The following is a 23,488-nucleotide window of genomic DNA, read 5'->3' on the forward strand; positions in this document are numbered from 1 at the left end:
CCTGAACTGCGCACCCCACTGCAGTGCTGGGGGGACCACGCCGGGCAGCACAAGGCACCTTGTGCCGCAGCAGATTGTCTGAGCGGTGCCTGGTGCTGTGACAGACACAGACCCTCTAGTGCTGTGATGGTGTAGAGAAGGGGTGCTGGGGGGCCTGGACGTGTTTGTGTCACCAACACTCCCCCAACAGCTTCCTCTGGGATGCGCAATGGGGGCGATTGGGTCACGGCTTGCTTGGAGGTGATGCAGGATGTGGTCATGAATCTGTCAGAGGGCTCTGGGAACTCCCGGTTGTTTTGGTTTTTTCCAGGATTTGTGCGGCTGGTGGAAGGGAAGAGCCGCTGCTCAGGACGTGTGGAGGTCCATGACGGGGACCAGTGGAAAACTGTCTGTGATTCCCACTTTGGTGCCAAAGCTGCTGGTGTGGTCTGCAGGGAGTTGCAGTGCGGTGTGGCCCTGCCTGTGGCTGGGCCAGCTCCCTTTGAAGAAGGGGTGGGTCCCATCTGGGCCGGAGAGCTGCAGTGTGTGGGGAATGAATCCCTCCTCGCCTCCTGCCCCAGGGGGTCCCCCAGGGACCAGCCCTGCACCCACATGAACAGCGCTGTTGTCACCTGCACACGTAAGGACTCAGGGTGGGGTGCTGAACCCCAGGGTGGGAAACAGAGCAAGGACCATGCTGGGTCAGGCACGAGGACAGAAGGGGTGATGGGTTGTCTGCAGCATGAAAAGAGGGCAGAAGGAGAAGAAAGGCATGCTGTCCCGCTGGCCGCTCCGCCAGCTACCGAGGGTACAAGAGCACCGGTCCACCCTCAGTTCTCCTCCTCTGTCCCCAGAGTACACAGGGTTCAGGCTGGTGAACGGCAGCACGGCGTGTGCGGGGAGAGTGGAGGTCCAGGTGTTGGGGACCTGGGGCACCCTCTGTGCCTCCCGCTGGCATCTCTCGGATGCCCACGTTCTCTGTCGTCAACTCAACTGCGGGTTTGCTGAGTCCATTCCTGGAGGAGGGCATTTTGGGAGAGGAACCGGACCTGTCTGGAGAGACTCATTCCACTGTGACGGGACTGAAGCCCACCTGGGACAGTGCCCAGTGATCACCCTGGGGGCCTCACCCTGCTCCCATGGGAACAACGCCGCTGTCATTTGCTCAGGTGAGTGCCGGGAAAATGCTGCATGAACTCCATTTGCCCTTTGTGTGCGACATGGGACCCAAAGCAGGGCTCCCAGAGCAGCCCCAGGCTGAATTTCTCCCTGGAGAAACCCTTGCTTCCCCAGGAGCCTTCTGGAGGGCTTTGCCTGCTCAGACTGACTGCTCTACCGTGGGAGAGCTGAGGGCTGAACGGAAGCAGGCATCTGCCCCCAGGGCAGCGCCACTGCCAGGCCTGGCCTCCTGGCTTTTCCTACTGTGGGATGAATCCAGGACGGGGCTGCGGGGCTCTGCTCCACCCCCTGGCTGCAGACAACCACATCCCACCTCCACAGAGCGCCCTGCAGAGCTTCATCCCACCACCCAGGCAGGAGCTCCTGGGTGCCCTCAGCAGCAGCAGAGCTGGGTGTGAGCTGCAGAGTGGGCCCATGCTTTGCCCTCACTTCTCGTCGGCCCAAGGCCCAATCTTGTCCTGTTTGGTCGGAGAATTCCCCCTCCTCCTGCTCCTAAAGGGTGCCGTGCTCCCCAGTGCCGCCAATGGCCGTGGCATCTCTGCTCTCTGCAGGGTCAGCGGGCTTTGCATCCCTGCGGCTGGTGGGTGGAGGGAGCCGGTGCGATGGGCGAGTGGAGATCTTCCAGCGCGGGACTTGGGGCAGAGTCCTGGATGACCAGTGGGATGTGCAGGAGGCCAACGTGGTGTGCCGGCAGCTGCAGTGCGGACAGGCAGAGACAGCCTACAACCCCCCAAAGCCTGAGCGAGGGACGGGCCCCGTAGGGCTGCGAGGGGTCCGGTGCGCAGGGCATGAGACCAACCTGAGCCTCTGCAACACCTCCCTGCCCGAGAGTGCGCTGGCAGCAGGGGTTGCGGAGGACGTGGGAGTCATTTGCCGGGGTGAGCGGCACTGCCCGGGCCCCCCAGATGATGGGGTGGGTGGGCAGCCAGCCCCTGGCAGCAACTGGGGTTTCTCCCCACTGCAGGGAGCCGGCAGGTCCGGCTGGTGAACGGGGCCGGGCGCTGCGCCGGGAGAGTGGAGATCTACTACCAGGGCAGCTGGGGGACTGTCTGCGATGATGGCTGGGACCTCTCTGATGCTGCCGTCGTTTGCCAGCAGCTGGGCTGTGGAGGGGCGGTGGAGGCGGCCGCCTCCGCTCGGTTCGGGGAAGGCTCTGGGCAGATCTGGATGGGTGCCGTGAATTGCTCCGGGGCCGAAGCTGCTCTCTGGGACTGCCCTGCCGGGCCCTGGGGGCAGCACGACTGTGGGCACAAAGAGGACGCGGGAGTCATCTGCTCAGGTCTGTGCTGGGTGGTGTGGTGGGAGCCTGGTTCCCGGGGAGGCCAGGACGTGGGGAGAGCCGCGCATGGCCAAGGCTGTCCCTGGCTGCCTCTAAGCTCCTGCCCGAGCCTGTCCTGCGGACCCTCAGTCCCCCTCAGGGACCTCCCTCTGCCCCTGGGTGCAAGGGGGACGTGCTGGCCGTGCCCCTGCCTGGCTGAGGGCCTGGCGAGCGCAGAGGCGTCCCCTCTCCCACAGCCCCAGACCAGCCTCTTCCCCCTTGCTGCCTTTCCTCCCAGAGTTCATGGCCCTCAGGCTGGAGAACAGCGACGGCTGCTCCGGGCGCCTGCAGGTTTTCTACAACGGGACGTGGGGAAGCATTTGCTCCAACTCGATGACTCTCGATACGGTGTCGCTGGCATGCAAGGAGCTGGGCTGCGGGGACGGAGGATCCCTGGAAACACGCCTGCCCTATGGCAGGGTGTCTGGCCCTGCGTGGCTGGATAATGTGCAGTGTGGGGAGAAAACCAGCTCCTTCTGGCAGTGTCCCTCCACTCCCTGGCACCCGCAGTCATGCGAAGACCTGCGAGACGAGATCCACATCACCTGCAAAGGTAACTCTGAGCCACTCGGGCACCAGTGTCACCCCAGATCCTGCTCCCCGCTGGGCACAGCCAAAGGCAGAGAAAGAGCTTGGAGGGGCTTTTCCTTTCCATGTCACGCCGGTGGCACAAATGTGACCACAGCCACACACATCCAGCAGCAGTTGCCACCCAGGTTGCCAGCAGCGCCTGGCGGAGGCAGAGGCATCCCCAGGTGAGGTCTCAGAAGAGACCAGACAGGGCTCAGAAGAGCCTCCCCTCCACAGACACACTACTGCTGCTCTGTGAACCAGGGACCTTTAGGGGCTGAGCAATCAGGGTCCCCCCAGGCCTGCGCATGCCCGCTGAATGACCGGGGTTCAGTTGCTGCCGTGACAAAGATGGTACGGGGAGGCACAAGCAGAGCTCAGCCTCGCTCTCTTCTGCACCATCCCCCAACCAGCCCCTTCACTACAGTGTTTCTCTCTTCAGGGGGACGCCCAGAAATGTCCCCAGCCCCATTGGCCCCGTGCCCCAACTCCACGAGCTGCACAGGTATTGAGCTGCTCCCCTGTGCACCCTTCTTGTCTGGCAGGGCTCTGCGGGCTGTCTCAGTGCCTTGGGAGGTCTTTGCTTTCTCCAGACAGGGAGAAGATTCGTGCCGTGGGAGGCGAGGATGGGTGCTCAGGCAGAGTGGAGGTCTGGCACCGTGGCTCCTGGGGGACGGTGTGCGACGACTCCTGGGACATGCGGGATGCCGAGGTGGCGTGCAGGCAGCTGGGCTGTGGCCCCGCGCTGTCTGCCCTGAAGGAGGCTGCATTTGGGATGGGGCACGGCCCCATCTGGCTGGAGCAGGTGGAGTGCCAGGGGACGGAGCCGTCCCTGCAGGACTGCTGGGCCCGGCCCGGGGATGGCGGTGCTTGCCGGCATAAGGAAGACGCGGCCGTACGCTGCTCAGGTGAGCGGCAGGGCTGGGACCCCTTGCTCGGGTATTGGCAGGGAGCTGGGGAAGGCCTTTCGCCCACTTGGTGCTGGCATGGCCCCTGACCTGCCAAGAGCACGAAGGTTCCTGCAGAGTGCAGGAGCCTGGTGCCAGGTGGGGAGCAGCCGTGGTGGGACTGGGTGTCCTCCGGCCACTGCCCATGGGGCCCTGCAGCCCCAGGGCTATGCCCTCGGCCGCCTGTGCCATCCTGCCTGCTGCCCAGAGCAGCGGCGCTGCACCCTGTCCCGGCCTCCCTTTCTAGCACTACCGGAGGGGCAATTTGGGTGGGATGTGCCAGGGACATCTACAGACACACACACAGTGTGTTGGGGAGGAGGCTCCCCAGTACCCACACCCCCACCCTCTCAGCCCAGCTCTCCTTTTCCTCCTCTGCAGCTACACCCAGGACAACAGCATCCCCACCCCGAGCAGGTAATTTGTCCTCCCGCTGGGGCTGGGTATCCCCGGGGCCAGGCTGTGCCCCACAGCTGGATGGAAGGGGCTCCTTGCTGGGGTGTGAAACTCCCAGGAGGAGGCACTGGGGTGGTGGTGGGGGTTGGGGAGGGTTTTAGTTTGCTCAGCAGGGTGGAAGCTTCCCCATCACTCAGCCCTGGGGCTCTGCACCCCCTGCTGCCGTGTGTGATGGGAGTCAGGAGTGGGGCTGCCCCCACCTCTCCAGGCCTTGTGCTGCCCCTTCCATGTTCTCGCCCATGCAGATCCCACCCGGGGCCGTTTGAGCAGCAGCGGGAGAGTCTCAGTGCCCGTCATCATCTGCATCATCCTGGGGGCCCTCCTCTGCCTGCTCCTGGCCTTCCTGGCCGGGCAAGTGCTCCGTGCCAGGGCTGGGCGCAGAGGTGGGTCCTTCCACAGCGGTTCCAGGGGGAGAAGCCTGCTGGAAGGGCTGTGGGGTGCTGCGGGCTGTCAGGCACAGGCAGGGCTGGGGGGATGAGGCTGTGTGCTGCCATCTGCCTCATGCACCACCCCACTGACTGCCTGGCTGTGGGGCACGAGCAGCAAGGGGTGGAGAGAGCCCGGAGGCGGGGGGAGCTCGCGATGGGGCGAGCAGGCAAATGGCAGAGTGGGGATGGCCAAGGCTGGCAGCACTCTGGGTAGTGCTGGAGGGGGCTCTGGGGCAAGGGAGAGAACAGGAGGAGCGTGAGGCAGTAGGGTCCATCTCCGTGGTGTCAGGCCCCCAGGCTGTCCCTCTGCCCAGCCCTGCCCACCACCCGGCAGGACAGGGGCCCTGCTATAGACCCGTGGGGCAGATAGGGGGCAGCTCCAGGTGGAGAGGAGACATGGGAGCTGCTCCGCGGTCAGACAAGGGAGGCAGGACCCAGGGGCCAGAGGGGCATGAGCGCTGTCTCCGAAAGGATGATGCAAGGGTGACGCTGCCCCAGATAATCTCCACAGCAACGTTGCCCTCACGGAGGATGTGCCTGGACAGCACAGTTGGGCTGTGCTGTCGGACCAGTCCTGGGCTGGCCAAAGGAACAGGTTTGGGGGAGCACAGTGGGGTCCCATCCCCCGCTGCCTTTCCCTGGGCCAGCCCTGTCTCTGTCCACAGGCTCCAGGAGAGCTCAGGAGCTCTTCCCCGAGGCTGTGTATGAGGAGATCGGTTACAGCCCAGCGTGGGAGAAGCAGGAAAAGTTTGGTCGCTCAGGTGGGTGGGGGTCCTCCCTGAGCGGGAGGCACATCTGCAGGACCTTTTCCCCTGGCCCCAACCAGGGCTGATCCCCTGAAGCCCCCCAGCGCATGGTTCCTGCAGTGCTGGGGCCATGTGGTCTATGGGGAGAGCATCCAGGTCCTGGGCCCGGGAGAGGAGCTTCCCCCAACCAGCTGGACAGCCCCTCTCTTCCTGCCCCTGCACCCAATGTGGCACCCGAGGAGTGAGGGAAGGGGCTGTCCTAGGGCAGCTCTGGGAGCAGCTTTGAGACAGTGTTTGTCCCAGGGGAGCAGGGTCAATTCCCAGCCTTCCTCCCCATGCAGCCCCAGCTCTGTGGGTCCCCCTTCCCCCGCAGTGCTGACCATGCGGCAGGGCAGTGGGGCTCACTCCCTGACCCCCGCTGTGCATCTCTCCAGACTCCTATTCAGAGGAATCCCCGAGCCAGCTGCAGCCCTACCCTGGGAACACCGAGGAGGAGGATGGTCTGGGATCAGCACCAGGTAACGGGGGCAGGAAGGGGTTGATCTCCCTGCAGACATGTGATAGACAGGAGTGTCACTGAGCGTCGCCGTCAGAGATGGGGAGGACATGGTGCTGCCAACAGCAGTGTCTCAGCCCTCTGTCCCTGCTCGTCCTCCCCTCCTCTGCTCTGCAGGACCTATCTTCTCACTGTCACCAGCTCCCCTCTCCTTTCAGATGTTCTTGTCCTGCCCGGAGGTGACCCAGCAGATGGCTATGATGATGCCAGGGAGGTTTCTGACCCTGGCGATGATGCTGCCCCTGGGCAGGGAGCTTGGGAAATGCCCAGGGCACCAGAGGAGGGAGCAGGGCCCAAGGATGCACTGGGAGGTGAGAGGGAAAGAGAGCGCTGCTGGTTCCTGGGGTGCCGTTCCTGGTGCCACCAAAGTCTCCACCGTACTGACACCCAAACCTCCTGGGAAGGGGGAACCTGAGCCAGGAGTTTTCCTTGGAGGGACTGGGTGTGGGAGAAGGAGCTGAATGTGGTGAGGAGCAGGGAGGAAGGTGATGTACAGACCCCATGGGACGAACTGCAATGTCCTGCCTTGCTGCTTGCAGGGGGTAGCCTGTGCTCCCGGAGAAGTGACGGGGTCCCTGGAGCTGAAGGAGACACCTCATCCCTGACCCTGGGGAGCATGGGCTATGATGATGCTGAAGAGGTGTCTCTGGCACATCCCCGTGAGGACACAAAGGCTGTGACACCAGAGCTTGCTACGCAACCGTCCCTGAGCCCCAGGCCAGCAGAGCCCATCTCTGCTGTGCCGCTGGGTGCCGCCAGGAGGGAGGAGAGGTCTGTGCAGCTGGGAGAGCTGTGAGCTGTGAAACATCTCCCTGTGCCATGGGCAGCAGAAACCGCCTGGCGTTTCCTCTATCTTTATTCCCATTTTTACACGGTGCATCCATATTTGTTCTTATGAAAAGTCTGTGAGGGCTTTGACCCAGAGCTGGTGCTCGCGGGCCCAGGTGTCGGGTTGTCTCCCTGAGTCTGATGAGGGGGCGCAGAGAAGAAGGACACGGTGGTAGGGAAGGGGCGCGTCTCAGGGACAGCAGGCTTGGGGTCAGGCTGTGGGGCTGCGAGAGCCCATGGTCCCTGGGGAATAATCCTGCTGACAGAGGCATTTCCATCCTGCTGCCCACAGCCAGTTTCTAGTCCAAGTGTCTCTCTGATGGTCCCGTGATGCACCCCAGCGGGAGCACCCATTTCCTCACCCTTGGCTTTCCAGCTCCTCTTTCCCCCAGGCCCTGTCCGGGCCATGCTGGTCCCACAGTGCAGAGGCCATAACAGAGCTGCCGTGTCAGGGTAAGCCCTGGGCTATGGCCCCACATAAGTGAGCCCGAAGGTGGCCGCAGTGCCCTGAACACCCCAGCCAGCCCCAGGGGACATCACGGCCCATGGATTACCTCCCACAACAGTTAATCATAGAATCATAGAATCATAGAATCATACAGGTTGGAAAAGACCTCTAAGATCATCGTGTCCAACCGTCAACCCAACACCACCATGCCCTCTACACCATGTCCCTAAGGGCCTCATCTACACGTCTTTTAAACACCTCCAGGGATGGGGACTCCACCACTTCCCTGGGCAGCCTGTTCCAAGGCCTGACCACTCTTTCAGTAAAGAAATTTCTCCTATTGTCCAATCTAAACCTCCCTTGGTGCAATTTGAGGTCATTTCCTCTTGTCCTATCGCTAGTTACTTGGGAGAAGAGACCAACCCCCACCTCGCTACAACCTCCTTCCAGGTAGTTTTAGAGCGTGATGAGGTCTCCCCTCAGCCTCCTCTTCTCCAGACTGAACAACCCCAGTTCCCTCAGCCGCTCCTCATCAGACTTGTGCTCCAGGCCCTTCACCAGCTTCGTTGCCCTCCTCTGGACACGCTCCAGCACCTCCATGTCCTTCTTGTGGTGAGGGGCCCAAAACTGAACACAGGATTCGAGGTGCGGCCTCACCAGTGCCGAGTACAGGGGCACGATCACCTCCCTACTCCTGCTGGCCACACTATTCCTGATACAGGCCAGGATGCCGTGGGCCTTCTTGGCCACCTGGGCACACTGCCGGCTCATGTTCAGCCGGCTGTCAATCAGCACCCGCAGGTCCTTTTCCTCTGGGCAGCTTTCCAGCCACTCTTCCCCAAGCCTGTAGCGTTGCCTGGGGTTGTTGTGGCCGAAGTGCAGGACCCGGCACTTGGCCTTGTTGAATCTCATACAGTTGGCCTCGGCCCATCGATCCAGCCTGTCCAGGTCCCTCTGCAGAGCCTTCCTACCCTCCAGCAGATCAACGCTCCCACCCAACTTGGTGTCGTCTGCAAACTTACTGAGGGAGCACTTGATCCCCTCATCCAGATCATTGATAAAGATATTGAACAGGACCGGCCCCAGTACTGAGCCCTGGGGAACACCGCTCGTGACTGGCCGCCAACTGGATTTAACTCCGTTCACCACAACTCTCTGGGCTCGGCCGTCCAGCCAGTTTTTTACCCAGCGAAGAGTGGACCTGTCTAGGCCGTGAGCCGCCAGCTTCTCTAGGAGAATGCTGTGGGAGACAGTGTCAAAGGCCTTACTGAAGTCCAAGTAGACCACATCCACAGCCTTTCCCTCATCCACGAGGCGGGTCACCTGCTCATAGAAGGAGATCAAGTTGGTCAAGCAGGACCTGCCTTCCATGAAACTGTGCTGCCTGGCCCTGATCCCCTGGTTGTCCCACACATGGCTCGTGAGTGCCCTCAAAACCAACCGCTCCATGATCTTCCCTGGCACCGAGGTCAGGCTGACCGGCCTGTAGTTCTCTGGATCCTCCTTCCGGCCCTTCTTGTAGATGGGCGTCACATTGGCGAGCCTCCAGTCGTCCGGGACCTCCCCAGTTAACCAGGACTGCTGGTTAATGATGGAGAGCGGCTCGGCAAGCTCCTCCGCCAGCTCCCTCAGTACCCTTGGGTGGATCCCATCCGGCCCCATAGACTTGTGAACGTCCAGGTGGCGCAGCAGGTCGTTAACTGCTTCCTCTGGAATTATGGGGGGTTCATCCTGCTCGTCGTCCTTGTCTTCCAGCTCAGGGGGCTGAATACCCTGAGGATAACTGCTCTGACTATTAAAGACTGAGGCAAAGAAGGCGTTGAGTACCTCAGCCTTATCCTCGTCCTTGGTGGCAACATTCCCCCCCACATCCAATAGAGGATGGAGATTCTCCTTGGCTCTCCTTTTGTCATTAATATACTTGTAAAAGCATTTTTTCTTGTCTCTCACGACAGTGGCCATGTTGAGTTCTAGCTGGGCTTTTGCCTTTCTAATTTCCTCTCTGCACGACCTAACGAGATCCCTGTACTCTTCTTGAGTTGCCTGCCCCTTCTTCCAAAGGTGGTAAACTCTCCTTTTTTCCTGAGTCCCAGCCAGAGCTCCCCGTTCAGCCAGGCCGGTCGTCTTCCCCGCCCGTTCTTCTTGCGGCACATGGGGACAGCCCGCTCCTGCGCCTTTAAGACTTCCTTCTTGAAGAACGTCCAGCCTTCCTGGACCCCTTTGCCCTTCAGGACTGCCTCCCAAGGGACCCTCTCGACCAGTGTCCTAGGCAGGCCAAAGTCCGCCCTCCAGAAGTCCATGGTAGCGGTTTTGCTGGCCCCCCTCCTTACTTCACCAAGTATCGAGAATTCTACCATTTCATGGTCGCTAAGCCCAAGCCGGCCTCCGACCACCACATCTCCCACCAGTCCTTCTCTGTTTGTGAACAGCAGGTCAAGCGAGGCACCTCCCCTGGTAGGCTCGCTTACCAGCTGCGTCAGGAAGTTATCTTCCACACACTCCAGGAACCTCCTTGACTGTTTCCTCTCTGCCATGTGGTATTTCCAGCAGACGTCCGGAAAGTTGAAGTCCCCCACGAGAACAAGGGCTAGCGACTGGGAGACTTCTGCGAGCCTCTGGTAGAATATTTCGTCTGCCTCCTCGTCCTGGCTAGGTGGTCTATAACAGACTCCCAGCAGGATATCTGCCTTGTTGGCCTTCTCCTTCATCCTTACCCACAAGCAGTCGACCTCGTTGTCACTACCATTGAGCTCTAGACAGTCGAAGCACTCCCTAACATACAGGGCTACCCCACCGCCTCTCCTTCCTCGCCTGTCCCTTCTGAAGAGCTTATAGCCATCCATTGCAGCACTCCAGTCGTGAGACTCATCCCACCGTGTTTCCGTGATGGTGACTAAGTCATAGCTACCCCACTGCACAATGGCTTCCAGCTCCTCCTGTTTGCCGCCCATGCTGCGTGCATTGGTGTAGATGCACTTGAGCTGGGCTGCCGATTTCTCCCCCGACATTGGCGTGCGGTCCCTAGGAGCTTCTCTAGTGAGCCTGGTTTTATCCCCTTCCCCCTTCGAACCTAGTTTAAAGCCCTCTCGATGAGCCCGGCCAACTCACACGCGAGAATCCTTTTCCCCCTGCGAGACAGCTGAACTCCGTCCGTCGCCAGCAGGCCCGGTGCCGTGTAAACCTCCCCGTGGTCAAAGAACCCAAAATTCTGCCGATGGCACCAGCCCCTGAGCCACGTGTTGATCTGATGAGTTTTCCTGTTCCTGTCAGTATTCCTCCCTGCCACCGAAGGGATCGAGGAAAACACCACCTGTGCTCCCGATCCTCCCACCAGTCGCCCCAGCACCCTGAAGTCCCTTTTGATCCCTTCGGGACTTCTCTCTGCACCCTCCCCACTGCCAGCCTGTATAACCAGTAGCGGGTAGTAATCGGAGGCCTGCACGAGACTAGGGAGCTTCCTAGTAATGTCCTTCACCCGGGCCTCAGGGAGGCAGCAGACTTCCCTGTGGGATGGGTCTGGCCGGCAAATTGGGCCCTCCGTCCCCCTCAGAAGGGAATCACCTACGACAATTACCCTCCTTTTTTTCTTAGCGGAGGCAGTCGTAATGCGTGGGGCTGACTGCCTCGCCTCAGGCAACCCCCTGGATGGGCCTTCATCTGCGTCCTCGTTTGTCTGGCCCTCAAGTTCCAGGGCCCCATATCTGTTCTGTAAGGGCAACTGGGAAGGTTGAGGTGAGGGAGGCCGGGCGGGGGTTCGCCTGGCGCCCCGAACAGGGACCTGTGTCCATTCCCCCCGTCTCCTGGGTCCCCTCCCTCTGCCTGGTGGCAAGAGGCCAGGGGATCCTCCGCTTCTTGTGGAGCCTCCATGTGCTGTCCTTGCCTCAGGGACGGCAGGGTGCGGCTCCACCAATCCATCTCCCTCTCACACTCCCTGATAATCCTTAACCTCTCCACTCCTCCTTCAGCTCTGCCACCAGGCTGAGCAGATCATCCACCTGGTCACAGCGCACACAGGCGTCGTCTCTGCTGCCCTCCTGTACCAGGGACAGGCTCAGGCACTCCCTGCAGCCGGAGACCTGGACAGATGTGTGTTTGCGTGGGGGCTCGGGCTGGGTCGCCACGTTTCTCCTGGCGATGGCTTTCGGCCGAGTGGATACCATGGCCAGGTCCTCTTCTGGGAGGGCGATGACCACGAGTTGAGCTAGCCTCTGGAGCCTGGAGGGGGGCTGCGCCCTGCCCGCTCGCCTTCCCCGCACGCCCTGCCGGCGCGAACTGCCGCCCAAACTGCCGCGCCACGCCCTGCTGATGCGCCACGCCCTGCTGACGCGCCACGCCCTGTTTGCCCGCCCTGTTCACTGAGCTCCGGGTCGCTTGCACATCCTCCGCGCTGCTCTTGTATCCAAGGGGGTTTGGCCGCCGTCCCGCCTGTCCCCGCCCGCGCTGAGTCAGAGCCGCCGCTCGTCAGGAGCTCGCTCCTCCGGCTCGGGGGAGGGGGGGTGCTGGGGCTCCCTCTCGCTCCCTGCGCTTTTGCCTTCGCGGTTTTTGCTGCGGTTTTGCCGCTTTAGGAAGGGTCCCCTGGCGCGATCCTCCGCTCCGGAGCCCTTCGCCTCGGTGGCGAAGTTGTGGTGAATGGGACTACATCTGGCTGGTGACCGGTCACCAGCGGTGTTCCTCAGGGCTCAATTCTAGGGCCAGTTCTGTTCAATATTTTTATCAATGATCTGGATGCAGGAGTTGAATGCACCATTAGCAAGTTTGCTGATGATGCCAAACTGGGAGGTGCGTTGACTCTCTTGAGGGACAAGATGCCTTGCAGAGGGATCTAGATAGGTTGGAGCATTGGGCAATGATTAATGGGATGAAATTTAACAAGTCCAAATGCCGGATTCTGCACCTGGGACGGAATAACGCCAGGCAAAGTATAAATTGGGAAAGGAGTGGCTGGAGAGCAGCCCTGCAGGAAGGGATCTGGGGGTGCTGGTCGACAGCAGGCTCAACAGGAGTCAACAGTGTGCCCTGGCAGCCCAGGGGGCAAACTGCACCCTGGGGTGCATTAAACACAGTAGAACCAGCCAGTCAAGGGGTGATCCTACCGCTGTATTTAGTGCTGGTGCGGCCTCACCTTGAGCACTGTGTGCAGTTCTGGGCCCCACAATTTAAGAAGGATCTGAAGGTACCTGAATGCGTCCAGAAGAGGGCAACAAAGCTGGTGAAAGGGCTGGAAGGAATGTCCTATGAGGAGCGGCTGAGGACTCTGGGTCTGCCTAGTTTGGAGAAAAGGAGGCTGAGGGGCAACTTTACTTTTCTTTGCTTGCAAACAGAAGAATCCTTCTGTGCCTGTGCACAGCCAGTTCTCCAAGGAGAGCTGGTGGGAGATGGTGCAAAGGAGCTGTAACATTCAGCTGCAGACTTCAGTGGAGAAGTCTGATGTAAGGCAAAGTGATGTAAATCCCTGGTGGCCAATGACAGAAATGGTGGGGTTGGGAGGTGAGGAGCAAGGTTGTCCATACAGTGTCAGACTCAAGAGTCTGATTTTCCTAGCTGTCCAGACCTTCTGAGGAGACACTCTGGATCAATATCAATTGGAGAATGCCGCTATCACCTCTTCTCTAAACTGAAAAGTAATAAAATATAACCTTTAAAATAAAAAATGTTTTTTATTAGGTGCACTTTGAAATCTTCCTCTGTAACTACACTATGAAACGACTCCAATTAGCTGTACAAGCCTTGGAGACTTGAATAAAATTACAGGAAGAGACATGGCTTGTTAGGGCTTTCTGTATTTTAATGACCCCCATGTGGTATTTGGGGCTGTCCATGAACCACAGACACTGAGAGAAGACTGAACAAATTGCTCAAGAAGTCAAAGTGAGAAACAAAACTCAAAGTACCTTGAAGCATTAGTTGGCCCCACTGAGGACCATCACTGACAAAGCCTCCCCATGGACTCGTTAGAGCAGATAATTGGACCTGATTGCAGGTAGGCAAAGGCACTGAGCAGGTGGCTGTAATGCTGAGAAAACCCTTGGTTTCTTTTATGAAGCAGAAAGGCCAAGCCCTGACCCCAGACCCTGGGAAGGCAGATCCTGTCCCTCGTTAGACCAGGGTTCTTCCCGGGGCAGTGGGGTGTGAGGGTGAGGAATGCCAAGTGTAGAAAAACTGTGCAACCCTTCCCGGCCTCTCCAAGAAGGGGTGAAGAAGAAACAAAGTCCAGCGCCTCAAAATAAGGTTTCTCCTGGTAGGCTTTGGTGGCAGAGGCAGCTGCCATAGCCAAGGGGACAAAGACCTTGGTTCCCTTGGGCCTTTCAGCCTTGCCAGAAGCCGTGGCCATCTCTACTGCAGGCTGTCCTACACTGTCCATGCCTGCACCTCTTTCCCTTCAGGCTGCAGACACCCATCTTGCTTTCCCATCTAGCTCTCACCCTGGAGTTTCTCTGCCTTCACTGATGTGTCTCCACCTTCGCTGGTTGTACCTTGAAATACAAAACCATGTGATGATCCAGACTCCCTCTGGGTGACCTCTTGCACCACAACATGACCCTTTGATTAACATTTCTTTTTCCTCACCTCCAGTCTGAACCTTCCAAGCTGCAATCTGTGGAGGTTTTCTTCTCTTCCCACTACAAAGAAAAGCTCCATCATCTCTGAAACCACCCTTCAAGCAGTTGCCGGCTACTCCTGTTGTGCCCTGAACCTCCACTTCACCAGTCTAAAGAATTCCAGGATCCTCAGCCTCTCTACACAGGCTCCAAACTTCCTCCTGGCAGATCTCCTCTGGAGCCTCTACAGTTCCTCCCCATTCCTCCAGACCAGGGAGCCCCAAAACCAGACACCGATAATCCAGATGTGGCCACAGCAGTGCTGAGACAAGGGGAATGATAACTCTGTTGTCTGGGTGGCCACGCACCCCATAATGCAGCCCCACAGCAGCTGGCCTTATGCATGGTGAGCGTGCACCACTGGCTCATATGGCATCCCTCCTAATGCCCAGGCCCTTCTCCTCAGGGTAAGTCCTGAGCTGTTCAGGTCCCAACCTGCCCTCTTGTATGGGGTTACTCTGCCCCCAGTAAAGGACTGACCACTTCTACTTGTAAAACCTCATGAGGTTTCTATTGCCAAATCCCAGAGTTTTTCAAGGTGCCCCAGGAGTGAAGCACCATTGGACCAGCTTTTAATATGTGCATGCAGATGGCTCATGCTGACATGGGGTGCCTCTGACAAGATAACAGCATGAGAAATTGCAGGACGCTGCACTCATTCAATGATATTGCTGACCAAGGTCGGAATTTCTATGGTGACAAGCTCAGAAACACCAAATGAGCGTACAAAGGAAGTAAAACAAGGGCCAGGGAGGAAAGGGAAAAGAGGGGTGGGCTGTTTGCCTGGGAGCATACAAGGATGGTCAAGGGGAAGAAATTGTGGGCAGGGAAAAAAGGGAAAAAGAAAAGAAAAGGTGGAGAATAGGCATTAATCAGGGCTGCTTTGGGGGACCTGCCAAGCAGCCCTGCATCTGAGCAACAATGCCTGGAGTGGGACAAGAAAGCCACCGATCATCTGACCAAACTTTCTGTTTGGCTTCAATGGTCACCGGGAACCTGCATGAATTCCCTTCCATCATGAAGGCAAGATCCATGGTGGATGGAAATGCAGAATCCTTCATGCTGGAAGGGAGGTCAGGAGGTCTCTAGGGCAACCTCCTGCTCAAAGCAGGGTCAGCTATGGAGTCAGAGCAGGCTGCTCGGGGCTTTATTCGTCTTGGGCTTGAAAAGCTCCAGGGATGGAGATGACACAAGCTCGCTAGGAAATCTGCTCCAGTGCTTGACTGTCTTGATGGGGAGAAAGTTTTTCCTCACTTGTTTCAGCCCGCTGGCCCTCATCCTCTCATCGTGCACAGCAGGGAAGAGCCTGCCTGCATTTTCTTGCTGATACCCAAGAAGATATGGGAAGGTTGTTAATAGGTCTCCCCAAAGCCTTGTCCTCTCCTGGCTTTACACCTTTGCAGCAAAGACGGCCAACGGCATCCTGGGCTGCGTTAGGAAGAGCACTGCCAGAGGGTTGGTGGAGGTGATCCCTCCTCTCTACTCAGCCCTGCTACAATTTGTCTTGCTCACTTCCCTCGCTGTTTTCTACTCTACCACCTTCTCCCATACTTCAGCCAAAGTCACCCTCCACATCTTCCACCAGTCCTGCCTTGTCTTTTTGTTAAAAACAAGTCCAGGAGAGCATGCCCCCCATGAAAGGTCAGGGATCACCTTCTACCTTCCCTTCAACCCAGGCCCTCAAGTAAAGGTCCATGGTCTTCAAATTTTTCAGTGATCACCAGGGCCTAAAACTGTGTCCGTTCCTCTATTTGTCTAAAGGAGATGTCATCCTCCTTCTAACCTTCACCAGGAGGTTCGGTGATCCTGACCATTGTGCATGGAGGAGTTAGCGATCCATGTAACAGTAAACCTAGGCCTGTGCTGTGCTGGACTGTGCTCCGTGGACAGCTTGGCCTTCAGGCCGTGCTGTGCTGAGTCTATCCCTGGCTTGCAGGATGAGCTTGATCGTAACAGAGAAGTCTGCAGGAAGCTACTGGCGCTTAGGCCAACCGCATGTCCCTACCTTTCTCTGAAACTGTAGTTACAAATTCCCAAGTGCACATCTCATCCTAAACCAGTAGAAATTATGACTAGAATTTTTCCCTGTAAGAAAACACTTAAAGAGCTCGCAGGACCAAAATGGGATAACCCTGCCGTGGGTGGGATCTGCACATCTTGCTGCACCACATCTCTTGCCATGCTGTCAACTCAGTGTTCCCAGCATCTGAAGGAACGTAATATAGCCTACGCAATTGTCTCTTTGTGGATGGTGTTGGCTCTAACAAACGGCATTTTAAATGAGACTTCACAGAGTCTGAGTGCCTTTCTTACTGGGGTCGTAACAAACTGGTCTGCTGACTGCCAGTCACCCAAGGAGATTGGAGTCTCCAATGACCTCACACTTGCATTCATGGCCATGTGCCTCCTACTGGCCTATGAGCTTCTCAGACATAATTAATGTCATAATGATAGCCCAACTCATCAGCCTTCTTGTGGCCTCTCAACTGACCAGACGGAAGTAACCTCACCATGATCTTCCAAGCCACGTGCCTACTGCTGGTCTTTCAGTTTCTCGGGTGGACATGACTAAGCCATCATGTACTCAGGTGAAAGGGACATGACAAACCATATCCAAGCCCTCTTCCTGGATGGGTCTACCAGGTACTTAGGGAAAGGGATTCTCACAATCAACATACCTCTCGCCTGTCAAAGATACTGGCAGATGTGAGCCTAAGAGCACATATCTCAGCCATGAGTCAAGGGCTGACCTATCAGCTGCTTCAGAAAGAAGTGATCTCACAGGCCCTTTCCCAGCCCTGTTCCTGCTGCTGGCCTTTCAACTCCAGAGACAGAAGTGGCTCACAGCCGCCTTCACAGCCCACGTGCCTCCTGCTGGGCCTTAAGATCCTGAGGCACAGCTGACTTATCATAGCATTCCCACCCATCTCCTCCTTGTGGCCTATGAGCTGATCAGATACAGGTCACCTCACTTTCCTCTTCCAATGCCATGGATTGGAAGCAACTGCTCCAGGATCTCACGATCCCTGCCCTGGCCAAGCCGCTTAAGTTAGGGTTGGGGAGGGGACAAAGATGAGCAGGTTCGAGCACAGGAAAGAGGGCTTCAGGGATTAGGTGTTCAGGTTAGGGTTTGGGGATTAGAGTTTGCCTTTCAGGGTCAGGGATTAGGCAGATGCTTAGCAGAAAGATCTGGTGTTCTGCTTAGGGTGTCTGGTTAGTGTTTAGGATATGGGCTAAGTCTATGGGTTAGGGTTTTTTTAAGGGCTGGGGTGAGGGCTAGGATTAAGGCCAACATTTTAATGCTAGGAAAATGGGCTAGGGATTAAGGTGAGAGATAAGGCCAGAGTAAGGCTAGGCAGTTAGGAGTTTGGGTTTGGCTTAGAAGTAAGGTTTGAGGTTAGGGATTACGGTAGTGGATTCCTGTTGGGGTGAGGAGTAACATCTAGTGGTAGGGTTAGGGTGTAAGGTTACTGGATAGAAAAAGGGTAAGGGCCTATCATGAATGTTTTCACAGTCAGCGTGGCAGAGGCATCAACATTACCCGAATCCCTTTTTACCTTATCAAAATCTTTATCTCTCTTGGCAAAGCCCCTCTTCCCTCCCCCAAATCTCCCATCTCTCTCATCCAGGCTCCTCCTGGCCTCCCCAAATGTGTCATCTTGTTGGGGGCAGCTTTGTGATGCCCTTCATGACCTCTGAGTATCTGCCCCACCGCTGCTGGCAAGTCATTTCCTGAGAGGTTAAGAAAAGTCGCTTGCTGAGCCTGGAGAAGAGATGGCTTTAGAGAGGAGGGAAATACTAGCAGAGAAGGGGCAGGAGGCTGTCAACGAGATTGAACCACCAGGGTCCTCACAGTGGTGCCAAGGAAGAGGATGAGAGCAGCGGGCAGAACTTGAGAGAAGAGAGGTTCAGACTGGAGAGAAGGAAAATATTTTTCCCCACTAAGACAATTAAGCATTGGAAGAGGTTACCCAGGGATGTTGATCAGTTTCCATCCTTGGAGGTTTGCAAAACTTGATGGATAAAGGCCTGAGCAACTTGGTTTGACCTCAGAACTGACCCTGCTTTGAGTGGAGGTTTGACCTCTGGAGGTCTCTTCCAACCTGAATTATCCTTTCATCTTCTGACATGTATCTCTGGGACTATTCTGATGCTCCTGGGTCTTTGAGAGGGCCAAGAGAGCTGGGGAGATGTGACACAGGGCTTTGATTTGATTCTCAGCTTTTCCCAAAGGGCAACTGGAAGCCAGAGATACACTGTGAGAGCTGAGCTGCACTGGCTTCCCCTGCATGAGGGTCTCCCATGTACCAGCACTCCCGAAACAAGGAGTGCGTGTGTTGAGCTGTGATGCACACACCTTTGTGTTGGTGTGGTGGTGCATTCCCATCCACGCCTTTTCCCTGGGCCGCTCGTTGATCTCAGAAATTCGCGTGAAACCTCGGCCTTGGTGCACTGAGTCTGGCGGTTGAGCGCTCCTTGACCATATCAGAAACTCTGCATGGCTGAGGCTGGGAACGTACTCCCACTGCCTGAGTTGTAGCTCAGTTGTAAAAACACTTAAACCTTCAGAATTTTAGTCGCTACCGCCTTGGACTGTCGCCAGGATGGAAATTTACAGATGACTAAAGTCAATCATCTTGCGCACCTATAGATGGTCCTAAGTGGGACCCTTTGAGCTCTCCTGGACCGCAGCGGGCTGTGCCCAGAATCTCCCTCTGAGATGAATGCTCCTCAGAGTTTGCAAACTCTCGAGTTTGTGATATTCGGAGGACTGTCACCGGCTGGCACGGGACCTGGGCTGCAATGCTCCTCAAGGCTCAACCCTTCTCCCGTTGAGAAATGCCAAGACATTTTATGTGAGTATTTCACTGAACTCGAGGGGGATTTTTAACAGGTGTATCTTTGTATATTTGTCCATCTTTGCATCTGTCTGCGTGTGTGTGTGTATTGATGGAAGTACCTGCTAGCAAATAGAGTCTGCTAAAATCTTATGATCTTTCTGAAGGTTGTGAATGAACCTTAGACTGCTGCTAAACACATAATCTTTAGACATAGACCATTGACCAAGTCTGGGACTAGGGGTAGGTCCAGCCGGGTCTACTCTGAAGCTCGTCACTCAACGGGAGGGTCTCCCTTAACCTTTTTTTTTTCTCGGCCTCTGTATAAATCATCCCAACTCAGTTTTAACATGATACCCTGGCTTTGGCTGGGATAGAGTTAATTTTCTTGCTAATAGCTGGTAAAGTGCTGTGTTTTGGCTTTAGTATGAGAATAATGTTGATAACACGCTGAGATTTAGTTGTTGCTAAGTAGTGTTTACCCTAGCCAAGGACTTCTCAGTTCCCCATGCTCTTTTCCTTTGTGTGCTTCATGCGTGTAGTGAGTGATAGAGTGAACCTTGCCATCGAACTCTGTTAGGTCGTGCTTTTATAAATTTCTGTTAAAATCATTTTCTGCTAATAACTTCGACAGTGATTCTTTGAGCAGCCTCTAAACCACTCATTTGCGACCGTTGGCCATTACATTAAAATGATTGTGGTATTCATAAGAAATGAATCTTCCTGCTGAGATTCATTATCCTTAGCAGCTACAGCACAACTGTGGTGTCCACCCACAGTGCCACCTTCTCCCGCCTTTCCAGCCAGAGTAGAGGCCAAGGACATGGTATCTCATGACTTGCAAGTCCAAGAGGGCTGTGAGGAATCAACCCTATTTGTGCCACAACAGGAGTAAAGGAGGCCCTGGGCCCACCCAGGTAGCAGAGATGGACCCTAAGTGTGAGGACATCTCGGTACTTCCGCTCCCTTCAGCCCCCAACACGCAAGTCCCCTGTGCCTCAGGGAGGCCGCTCCCCACAGGGGGAGAGCCTGGCATCCGAGGGGTCTCACCCCACTCCAAGTCTCTGTGGCTGAGAGGAAATTCCTGCTGGCTCATTCTCTTCCTTCTTCTGACCACTGGGGGAGGCTGGAGGGGTCAGCTCGGGCAGTCAGGGCTCCCTACACCTAGAAGAGTCAGTGAATATATAGTCAGCTGCAGGGAGGTGACAACGGTCTTAACCTTGGGAACTATTCTGGCATTGTGTCATGAGCTGGGATGAGTCCTGATGATTGCCCTGCCTCACCCTCCTCTCTAGAGGTTCTTGACCCAGAGTTCAAAGGATTCAGGGTTATGGAGAAAGGCAGGCCTTGCCAGAGGCGTTTACAAACTTTCCAGGAGCTCAGAAATTGCAGCCTCCTTTGAGAGTCAATGCAGTAACGCTCCCTTGCTGCAGTCCCCGGGAGACCCGAGCTGTGTCTGGGTCCTTGAAGGAATGTTGGTGCTATAAACCCCAGGAAACAGTGCAGAGCCGAGGGCATTCGGGTGCTGCTGGAGACTCACTGAGTGAGCTGTGGGGAGAAGAGGGCAAGGCCAGAGCAGGGCATTAGACCTGGGTCAGGGTTTGCAGAGAGATCACGGAAGGGAAGATGTGGTGGGGCAGAGGCAGAGAGTGAGACCCCAGGTCTTTGTTCCCAGTCAGCACAGAGGTCACCCCTTCATGCTGAGCATTGCAGGTGGGTGCTGGATGTCCTGAGTCAGGCTACTGTTGATTGTGCTTCTGGGTGTTTGTGCAGTGAAAGTTTGTGAGCAAGAGCTGAGTCTCTGTCTGCCTGTGTCCCCACCCCAGCTCCCTCCTGCCACAGATACCCCGAGCCCCAGTACCATGGAGCAGAGATGCTGGGGAGGGGCTGGTGGTGCTGGCGTGTGTTGGAGCCAGCCTGGGCACTCACCTACCTCAGCTGGGATGGGGGAAGAGTCTGGGAAGAGTGTTTAGGGCCAGACTGCCTGAGCCCTTCTCCTCCCACAGGGCTGTGTCCTTTCTCAGCCTTTTACATTTTTTCTCCCTCCCTCATCGCCAGAAAGGCTCAGACCCTCAGCTTTCTCACATTTCTCTCATCCAGTGGGGAGGGCTGGTGACTTCATTCACCCTGGTCAGCTCTGCTAAAGCTGGTTGTCTTCATCTCTTCCAGAAGCAAACCATCCCAGCCCGGGAGGTGGGTTTGACAATGTTTACAGTAACAAGTATTTCAAGGAGCAAGGCTCAGGGGGCTGTTTCTCAGGCATGCATTCTCCCTGGCTGTTCACCCAGGCATGTCCTGCTCCTCTCCCACCTCAACCCCCAGGCACCCCTGGGACACTCCTCCCAGCCTGGCAGTGCTGCGCAGGGAGCCTGTGAGCACAGCTGGCCGTGCTGAGGTCCTGCCGCTGGGCTGGACGTGCAGCCCCAAAGCCCTGAGGAACCTGTGCTGAGAAGAGGACGATGGGGAGTGGATGGTCCTCCCTGTCATTTTCCTCCCTGCACAAAGTCTCTCACATGCTGCCTGGTTGATGCACAGTTACACTTTTTCCTTCTTTTTACTGTTTCACACACAGTGAGGGGTTCAAGCATCCTCTGTCATGACCCCATTAAACAGTCCCTTCTTTGTCTGAGCTGGAAACTCCTGACCTGCTCTTTGTCAATGCAAGAAATCGGCCTGCTCAGGGCAGGAATACTCTCCTCGGAAGGGCAGTGTTTCAGAGCTGAGACCACTCACCCGGCACTGTGCTCAGCCTTCTCTCATTTGGAGGAAGCACATCTGCCTTGATCTTTTCACAGAAACAATTTATTTTGAATCATGGCACTGGTTTTCCTTGGCAGAGCGCAAAGGATCTCAGTTCTAAACAGCTATTCTGGTCATGTTGGGAAAACCCCTGAGCACAGGAAAGCAGAATGTCAAAATTTCAGCAAATGCACATGATGTTTTTATTCCAGCGTGAGGAAGAGGCAGGTCCATGGTCAGAGTCAGCCCTGTGGCCAGAGGGAGTGCTCTTGGGACAAGCAGGTTTGCCCTCTTGAAGAAGGGTCCCTTCTTTTAGTTTGGAGGGAGACAAAACGGACTACGAACAAAGGCAAAGTATATGAGATTTTTGTTCGTTTGTATCTTTTTTTGGCAGCATTGTCCATCACAGCTCTTCTTCCACTTAATGCAGGAATGCATGTGTTTTGTCACAGGCCTCCTTCCTGACAACTGGGAAAACAAAAATAACCAAAGCTGTATGGAAAAAAGGGAAGAGGCCAATCAGCCATCACCCACGAGTTCCTGCTGCTGGGAGTGGGGAATGTGCCCACACTCCACACTCCACTCTTCCTCCTATCACTCATCACCTATTCCATGACCGTGGTTGGGAACGTCCTCATCATTGTGTTGGTGGTGTCAGTGTGGTGCTAATATCTTTGATGGTGATTCTTTAAGCGGCCTCTAAACCACTCATTCGTGACACAGAGTAACATCTGCACACCTCCATGTACTTCTTCTCCTTGGACACCTGCTACAGCTCCACCATCTTGCCCGGCTGCTGGCCATCTTCCTGACTGGGGACAAGGCGATGTCTGCTAATGGCTGTATGGCTCAGCTCTAGTTCTTTGGCTCTTTGCAAGTACTGAGTGCTACCTGCTGGCAGCCATGTCCTATGATGGGTACTTGGCCATACGCCAGCCCCTGCTCTATGCAAGCTTCATGACCTGGAAAGTCTGTCTTCAGCAGGTGGTTGCATCTTGGCTAGTGGGTATGCTGATGTGTGCAATAGTCACAGACTTCTTATCCCAGCTGAAGTTCTGTGGCCCCAAGGCAATTGACCACTACTCCTGAGACCTTACCCCTCTGCTGGAACTTTCCTGCTGTGACACCAGCATGGTCACACTCAGGTCCTTCATCTTGTCTTTCCTGAGTGTTGTCTTCCCCTTCCTGTTCATGCTGGCCTCCTATGTATACATCATAGCTTCCATCCTGAGGATCCCATCCAGCATGGTCAGGCAGAAGGCCTTCTCCACCTGCTCTTCCCACCTCACCGTCATCACTGTTGTCTACCTGCTGCCCAGAACAGCCCCACTGAGGCAGCTCAACAAAGTGCTCGCCTTTTTCTACACTGTCCTCACACCCCTGGTCAACCTCCTCATCTACAGCCTGAGAAACAGGGAGGTCAGGGAAGCCCTGAGGAAAGGGCTCAGGAAAGCCAAGGCCTGCACCCAGGGCGCACAATAATGTTTCACCTGCAGGAATGAATTGTTTGTGCTTCAGTTTTGTGTAGGTAAGGAGGACTTGGACAGGCATGTGGTGTGCAATGCCCCAGACATTGCTTTAGGAGTGTGCAATATTGAGCATGTTTGTGGGATGGGAAGGGTCAGGGAGAAGAGATTTCCTTTGGGAAGGGTGTGGGAGACAATTGGGTAAATATTGCTTGTTTCTGTAAAGCCAATGACTTGCTTCTTTCTTTAAAGCCAGTTGGTGGTTCCTTCTTTAGGTACTGTGGAAATGTTCTTGGTTTTCTTTCTGTGAGAGGAATAAAGGGATGGCTGCTGAAACGTGAGCTCTATCCATCGTAGAGGCCTGCATGCCAGCCAGTGACCCCGGTCGCTG

At 56.2% G+C, this 23,488-nt stretch overlaps 1 protein-coding gene, 1 long non-coding RNA gene and 1 pseudogene across 2 annotated transcripts in view; all 3 read left to right on the forward strand.

The window, feature by feature from the left end:
- Positions 1 to 1,760: 1,760 nt before the first annotated feature.
- Positions 1,761 to 23,488, forward strand: part of LOC142076290 (antigen WC1.1-like) — a 143,291-nt gene continuing 121,563 nt past the window's right edge. The window contains exons 1-4 of the mRNA XM_075138642.1: positions 1,761 to 1,815; positions 2,123 to 2,437; positions 2,715 to 3,029; positions 3,592 to 3,954. Of these exons, the coding sequence (XP_074994743.1) occupies positions 1,761 to 1,815; positions 2,123 to 2,437; positions 2,715 to 3,029; positions 3,592 to 3,954 (1,048 nt within the window). The remainder of the gene's footprint in view (positions 1,816 to 2,122; positions 2,438 to 2,714; positions 3,030 to 3,591; positions 3,955 to 23,488) is intronic.
- LOC142076251 (uncharacterized) lies at positions 6,055 to 7,037 on the forward strand. The gene is made up of 3 exons (XR_012671131.1): positions 6,055 to 6,141; positions 6,338 to 6,490; positions 6,719 to 7,037. It is a non-coding gene; the product is annotated as an uncharacterized LOC142076251 (long non-coding RNA).
- On the forward strand, positions 19,819 to 23,113 carry LOC142076260 (olfactory receptor 5AP2-like; annotated as a pseudogene).

This window comes from Calonectris borealis, unplaced genomic scaffold, assembly GCF_964195595.1.
Source record: "Calonectris borealis unplaced genomic scaffold, bCalBor7.hap1.2 HAP1_SCAFFOLD_40, whole genome shotgun sequence".
In the NCBI taxonomy this organism is placed as follows: domain Eukaryota; kingdom Metazoa; phylum Chordata; class Aves; order Procellariiformes; family Procellariidae; genus Calonectris; species Calonectris borealis.